Raw genomic sequence first — 7,800 nt, 5'->3', positions numbered from 1 at the left:
TTGAGACGGAGTCTCACTCTGTCACCCAAGCTGGAGTGCAATGGTGCAATCTTGGCTCACTGCAACCTCCACCTCCTGGGTTCAAGCTATTCTCCTGCCTCAGCCCCCCGAGTAGCTGGGATTACAGGCGAGCGCCACCACACCGGCTAATTTTTTTGTATTTTTAGTAGAGACGGGGGTTTCACCATGTTAGTCAGGCTGGTCTCGAACTCCTGACCTCATGATCTGCCTGCCTCGGCCTCCCAAAGTGCTGGGATTACAGGCATGAGCCACTGGGCCCGGCTGAAATGTCTCATTTTTACTAAATGTGCGTTCTGTATTATTTCACCCTCCTTAAAAAAGCATGTATTACTTTGTCATGAAAAAATCTAATCCATCAATTTTTTTTTTTAATTTTGTTTTTTGAAATAGTGTCTCACTCTGTCTCCCAGGCTGTAATGCAGTGGTGCAATCACAGGTCACTGCAGCCTCGACCTCCTGGGCTCAAGTAATCCTCCTTCTTCAGGCTCCTGAGTAGCTGGGACCACAGGCATGCACCACTATGCCTGGCTATCTTGGCTCACTGCAACCTCCACCTCCCGGGTTCAAGCGATTCTCCCTGCCTCAGCCTCCTGAGTAGCTGGAATTACTGGCACCCGCCACCATGCACAGCTCATTTTTGTATTTTTAGTAGAGATGGGGTTTCGCCATGTTGGACAAGCTGGTCTCAAATTCCTGACCTCAAGTGATCTGCCTGCCTCGGCCTCCCAAAGTGCTGGGATTACAGGGTGAGCCACCGCACCCTGCCTATCTGCAGCAATATTATTGTTCCTAGCACTGTCCCTGGAAATAATTTCCTACACTCTACTATTTTATAAGGTTTTTTTAAATCCCCAACTATCATGCTAATACATTCCAAATAAAAGAAGTAGAATAGGAATACTTTCAGAAACAACAGAACATGACTGAAATGGCAGAGCATCTGTTAACCTTCTACACCCAGGAGTACCTCCAGTCTCCACGAATGTGATGACCGCACTCCCGGACTGTCTGTCATAGTCCACGTGGTCCACCTCTCCGCCTCCATTTCGGGACTTACAAAAGCTCAGCTCTAGTTTGTCTCTCATCTGATCTTCAGGCAGTGTGTCAGGAATTTCAGTAACATTGATTTTCATTTTAGAAATTTCTACATAAACCTGGAAAATGATTTGATGTTCAGAAATATGGATAAGAGAAGTGCCTATGATGAACAGAAATCCAAAAAATTTTAATCATCCTGTTACCTGGAATCTGACTCCTGAGTTTAATGGGACTGGCTTGGCCGTAACCTCCAGATTTACATCTTTTATCTGCACCTGATGTTTACTCATGCTTACCACATTTTGGGCAACTGAAAAATAATTCAGGAAGGAAGTATTAATTTCCAATATTTTAATAATTGTTATGCTTTTGGTTTAAGAACAAATTATCCTGAATATTTTAATTTTCTTTAATATTAAAGGGTCTAATTTTAAAATTTGGCAGGGGTGGTTCCAAGTGATAATGGTCTTGCCACCAAAATAGAATATATATTTTGGGGGGTCAGGGGGAAGGGGGACTGGATCTCACTCTGTCACTGAGGCTAGAATACAGTGGTGTGATCATAGCCCACCGTAACTTCAAACTCCTGGGCTCAAGAGATCCTCCCACCTCAGCTTCCAGAATAGCTAGGATTACAGGTGCATGCCACCACGCCTAGCTAATTTTTTAATCTTTTTGTAGAGACGAGGTCTCGCTTTGTTGCCCAGGCTGCCCTGGAACTCTTGGACTCAAGTGATCCTCCCATAGCAGACTCCCAAAGTACTGAGATTACAGGCATGAGTCACTGCTCTTAGTTCCAAAGTAGAATATATTAATGTCAAAGTACATCAGCAAAATCACAATGTAGAAGTTCTCAGGTTCTAGATTCATCTATAAGATGAATCTTTTCTCTTATCTCTTAAGAGATAAGCCTAACAATCTTCCAGAATTCATATATTACTTCAGCCCAGCCACATACCCTTCCTTCCACTGTTAACCATTACCAGAGGATTCTTCTAGTACATTAATACACAGCCAGAAATTCTCCCATGTTCAGTAAGCTGGGAAAATTTTCATGGCTAAGTGTCATTTGTACAATTAGTCTTGATTTTACTTAACCTTATCATTTGTTACTCCTTCATATGTTACAAGCACTAGAGCAATATATATTCATTTTCTCTGTCTCCTCAAAGATTACATGTTAAAGACTACATAGGCTGGAATATCAAAGAGTGAGTCTTTTTTTCTGTCATACTTAATGATGAATTTCACTTTTGCAAAAATACTCTTGAAATCATTCTTTAAAAAGTTGATAGTCCTGCTATATTGATCACAAAGCCGTCAAGTCTAATTTACCTATGCAAATGGGAGCAGTTTAGTAAAATGCTAAAAGTCACTAGCACTCCAAAAGCAACTCTATGTCAATTAAAATGTGAGTGGGCATTTATTTTTAATTGTGTGGCATGAGTTTATAACACTTCACTTGTTGATATTTGGGGCTGCTATTCCAATGTATCATGAAAATAAGTGACATTCACTCTCTGTCTTATAAAATCTCATATGTGTTTATGACAACCAGACCAGATGGCACCACATCACAGCTGGAGGAAGAGAAAAAAAGGGCCAGAAGGCAGGGCCTTGGCCATGTGGGAATTCAACTCAATGTACCAAAATATGACTCTATAACTTGGATGATGGTTTTTTGTTATTTTGTGTTTTTGTGTTTTTTTGCTAATGACAACAGACAGTAACAGAAAATATCGATGAGTAATACTCAGATGATCCTCTTTCCCTCCCACTCCTCCGCAAACCCCCAACATCTGGTGATCTGATGCAGCTGAGAGGGACCTCTTGTGTTTCAACTTTTGTGACTCTGACAATCAAGAGCCAACTCCTACTTAATTGTGTTTCAAACCTATTGCTGTCCCAGGAGATCAGGAGCTCAGAGCCTCGTCAAGGGTAGAAGCAATGATGTAGGTGCTTCTTTAGAGAATTCCATTTCCAACATTCCCAGGAAATTGCTGTGCAGAAACCCTGCCTCCCAAATCCTCATTTATGTCTATCTTTTAGTTATATCCCGTTTACCAGGGACAGTCACCAATATGAGTCCTGGACTCCTCTTCTAGCTGTAGCAGTAGCTCCAGGGTGAAGGAAAACACACCAGCGATGTATGTCTTCTACATGCAGATACTGACCTGCTGGACATTTATTTTCAGGCTACAGTGGTGCACCAGTTGTCAGGAAACATGGGTTATAGACTGTCAGAAAATGAGCACTGGAAGGGCTGGGAACACCATCTGGTCCCTCATCACATAACTTAATAAAAGAACAAAGGCCTGGGCTGGTGGCCTACCGAGAGAAATATTGGCCCAGTGGAAGTACATGGACTCTCAGGGTTTGGCTCTCAGCTCTGCAATTAACTGTATAGACTTTAAGCAAGTTACTTATCTTCTTTAAGTTTCTGTTTCCTTATCTGAAAAATGCCTAACATGTAGCAATAATAACAACTACCATTCATTAAGTTTGCATAAAGTGTCCAACATTGTGCGAAGTATTTTATCAACATTTCTCATTTAATACTCAAAGCAGCCTCATGAAGTAGGAACTACCATGAAGCACCTGTATAAAACACTGAGGTTTATAAAGAACCCATCCCAAATCATGCTTCTAGGAAGGGACAAGCCTGGCACTCAAAGCCAGATCCTCCCCATTCAGGAACCCCCAGCTCTGACTAGGGGCCCTCACCATGGCAGACTTAGCAAACATCAGGTCTCATCCCAAATCTCTGACTCCCAGGCTCTTCCCATTCGTCGGCTATGTGCCCTTAGGTAAATCACTTAAACATCCTCAGAATCTGTTTTCTGGGCTCTGCATGTCTATATTTAAAGTACACAATAATAACTATCCTATCCTCCTACATTTATGGCATTGTGTGAGTATAAAATGTGATAATGTTTCTGAGAACTGTACAAGCTCTACTACCTTGATATATTACTATCATTATTTGGAGGTAGCATGTGGAGTAGAAAGAGGCTGGTATTGGACATCATCATAACACCTGGATTTAAGTCCCACAGTCATGGCTTTCTGAATAAGAGATCATATTCAAAGCACTTGTCTCAGAGTCAGTTTTCTCATCTGTAAAATGGGAATAATCATACCTGCCTCAGAATGTCACTATGAGGATAAGAAATAATATAAGCAAAGTAATATTAGCGAAGTAATAGCTAAATGTCTATGAAAGTGCTTTCCAAATAACATCGTCATATTTTTTAACATTAGTCATACCTTCTTCTTTTTCAAAGGTGATAAGTGCTTGTCCCTTTTGTAGCTCATAAGGAACTTTCGAGCTCACTTGAAATGAACAGGAGATATTTGACAACTGGGTGTCATTCTCAGGAGTTTCAACTGATAAGAATTTCATCTTTGTTTCAGGAATATCCTCTTTAATCTAATCCAAATGAAAATGTTTGATTAAAATCAAGACAAGAAATAACTTAAGTTCTTCCAATGATAATGTAATTTGGTCAACTAATAATTCATTCCCCACTGATTTTAGAACCTTATAGAATATTGAGTATGGTCTTACTTAACCTCTTTAGTAATTGCTTTTCCCATGTAAGTACTCAGTAAAGTAATCAAATGCTGATCTTTTAATATCATTTCACAGATGAAATTAAAATACATAATCCTCTCACTTTTTTCTAATCAGTGTTCAAACTGTCAATATTATATAGTGTTCAATTCTAAAGCCTACATCATTCATATAAATAAGGAATTTTTAAACAAGTGTCAATAACAGACTATCTCAAAAGGAAATCATTAGATAGCATGTTTAATTTTCCTGCAAAGTATGAAATATAGTGTTGGGTATAATATGGTATTTCAAATCCAGATAATTTCATCCAAAAGAAAGACTCCAGAAGTAGATAATTTTATTTATTTATTTATTTATTAATTTATTTATTTAGAGACAAAGTCTCACTCTGTTGCCAGGCTGGAGTACAGTGGTGTGATCTCGGCTCACTGCAACCTCCACCTCCCAGGTTCAAGCAATTTTCCTGCCTCAGTCTCCCAAGTAGCTGGAACTACAGGCATGCGCTACCATACCCAGCTAATTTTCATATTTTGTATTTTCAGTAAAGACAGGGTTTCACCATGTTGGCCAGAATGGTCTCAATCTCTTCACCTCATGATCCACCTGCCTTGGCCTCCCAAAGTGCTGGGATTACAGGCGTGAGCCACCACACTTGGCCCAGAATTAGAGGATGTTAAAGTTATCAAATTTACAAATTCCACCTTCCCCAACACCTGCCCATCAACTTTTAACCATTACCACAACTTAGGTTCATAAAAAATGAGAAGGGACAGTATCAACGAAAATTGTAAGCTGAGGCTGGGCAGGTGGCTCACACTCGTAATCCCGGCACTTTGGGAGGCTGAAGCAGGCAGATCACCTGAGGTCAGGAGTTGGAGACCAGCCTGGCCAACATGGTAAAACCCGTCTCTACTAAAATACAAAAGTTAGCTGGGCGTGGTGGCAACCGCCTGTAATCCCGGCTATTCAGGAAGCTGAGGCAGGAGAATCGCTTGAACCAGGGAGGCAGATGTTGCAGTGAACTGAGATCGCACCATTGCAGTCCAGCCTGAGCAACAAGAACAAAACTCTGTCTCAAAAAAACAAACCAACAAACAAACAAAAAAATTGTAACCTGAAAGATAAAGGTAGGTGGTTATACTTAGCCGCTTAGAATTGTTGGGATTAACAGATTTGTATAACCACACATAAATGCACAAATGAGCTATGTGCTTGCATTTCTACTTCCCATGGTTATTTTACATGCTGAAAATGACACAGAGATGAGAAATATTCAGTGAGTAATTCGATTTAATCTTACATTTATTCTTTGCCTGTACACATAACTCCAGTGGAACTTCTGATTACGGTAAGGCTGACATCAAAACAATCTACAATGTCTGAGAAAAGGCAGACTGTTACCCAATAATGCAGAAATACCCAGTGTATGCTGAGGAGCCAAGGCCTTTCTGAAATTAGAGTGAGAAAGCTTGATTCTATGTCTGACCACACTGTGAGAGAGCAAATTCACTTCAGCTCTCTGATCATGGGTTTGGTCCTCTGCAAAGTGGGTCGACTAAGGCTGGCTGGTTTCTAAAGGCTCTCTGGGTTGTAAGACTGCATGATTCTAGCTCCAGTCTGAGAAGTAACCAGAATCTTAACAGAGTCTTCTGCAAAGTCACCCATCTTAAAACACAGAAAACCTCACTTCCTGATATTCAATCTCCTATCTCCCACTTCAGAAACAAAAGTGTCAATGTTTTAATTTTTTTTTTTTTAGGTGGAGTCTCGCTCTGTCGCCCAGGCTGGAGCACAGTGGCGCAATCTCAACTCACCGCAACCTCCGCCTCCCAGGTTCAAGCAATTCTCTGCCTCAGCCTCCCAAGTAGCTGGGATACAGGCACCCGCCACCATGCCCAGCTAATTTTTTTTTTTTTTTTTTGTATTTTGGTAGAGACAGGGTTTCGCCATCTTGGCCAGGCTGGTCTTGAACTCCTGACGCCATGATCTACCCGCCTCAGCCTCCCAAAGTGCTGGGATTACAGGCATGAGCCACCACGCCCAGCCTGTATGCTTTAATTTTTTAACAATCTGAGTTGTTAAGAAAAAAATGGGTGAAAATTATGTATAATTAAAATACATGAAAATTTAGGAGAGAATTTAAATAGTGAAGATTAATATATGTCCAATTTTTTAAACTGTGAAACTCATTTAAAGTAGCAAAGCACCTTGGATGAGAATAATAATAAAAGAACTCAGTGAGAAAAGTCAGAATTCGATCCAACAGTGATTTGCTAATGACCATCTTTTTTTAGTAAATTTTATTAATGTTTGCTTTTGTAAATCTATTAAAGTGTACCTAAATAATAGAAAATGCATGGATCGTAAGTACAGCAAGATGAAATTTTACAAAGCTAACACATACGTGATTGGCACACAGATGACAGGCAAAACATGACAACACTCCAGAAACTCTCTTGGGTTCCCTTCTGGGTCTTACCTGCTTCCAAAAGTAACCACTGTTTTAACTTCAAACATCCTGCTTTTGCTTAATTAATTTAAAGGGAAGCATATGGTACGCCCTCATCCGTCTTTTTTGTGTTAACATTGTGTTTATGAAACTTATTTGTGTTGCTGCATGTCGTTATGATCTGTTCGTTCTCACTGCTGTGTAGTTTTCTATCATATGACTATATCCCGCTTCACTAACTCATTCTATTATGAAGGAATCATTGGGTTGTTTTCCATTTTGAACTATTACAAATGGTGGTGCCATGGATGATAAGGTTTTAAAATGAATTTTATATAGGCCGGGCGCGGTGGCTCAAGCCTGTAATCCCAGCACTTTGGGAGGCCGAGACGGGCGGATCACGAGGTCAGGAGATCGAGACCATCCTGGCTAACACGGTGAAACCCCGTCTCTAATAAAAAAAAAATACAAAAAACTAGCCGGGCGAGGTGGCGGGCGCCTGTAGTCTCAGCTACTCGGGAGGCTGAGGCAGGAGAATGGCGTAAACCCGGGAGTCGGAGCTTGCAGTGAGCTGAGATCCGGCCACTGCACTCCAGCCTGGGCGAGACAGAGCGAGACTCCGTCTCAAAACAAAAAAAAAAAATCTACTCTGAGGAGTCTACAAACTTTTAAAAGAATTTGGTAAGGGCTCCTTCTAGTTTCTAAAAATTAAAAA

General features: G+C 40.7%; 1 protein-coding gene across 1 annotated transcript in view; it reads right to left on the bottom strand.

Annotated features, from left to right (window-relative positions):
* The window catches only part of NMI (N-myc and STAT interactor), a 28,578-nt gene that overhangs the window by 12,376 nt on the left and 8,402 nt on the right, over positions 1 to 7,800 (bottom strand). Inside the window, exons 4-6 of the mRNA XM_017866076.1 lie at positions 4,327 to 4,489; positions 1,263 to 1,369; positions 989 to 1,175 (exon numbers count right to left, since the gene is read on the bottom strand). Coding sequence (XP_017721565.1) covers positions 989 to 1,175; positions 1,263 to 1,369; positions 4,327 to 4,489 — 457 coding nt within the window. The remainder of the gene's footprint in view (positions 1 to 988; positions 1,176 to 1,262; positions 1,370 to 4,326; positions 4,490 to 7,800) is intronic.

The sequence above is a fragment of the Rhinopithecus bieti genome, unplaced genomic scaffold (assembly GCF_001698545.2).
Source record: "Rhinopithecus bieti isolate Rb0 unplaced genomic scaffold, ASM169854v2 scaffold_81617, whole genome shotgun sequence".
In the NCBI taxonomy this organism is placed as follows: Eukaryota; Metazoa; Chordata; class Mammalia; order Primates; family Cercopithecidae; genus Rhinopithecus; species Rhinopithecus bieti.
Note: the sequence above shows the minus strand (reverse complement) of the source record. Positions and strands in the feature narration are given on the sequence as shown.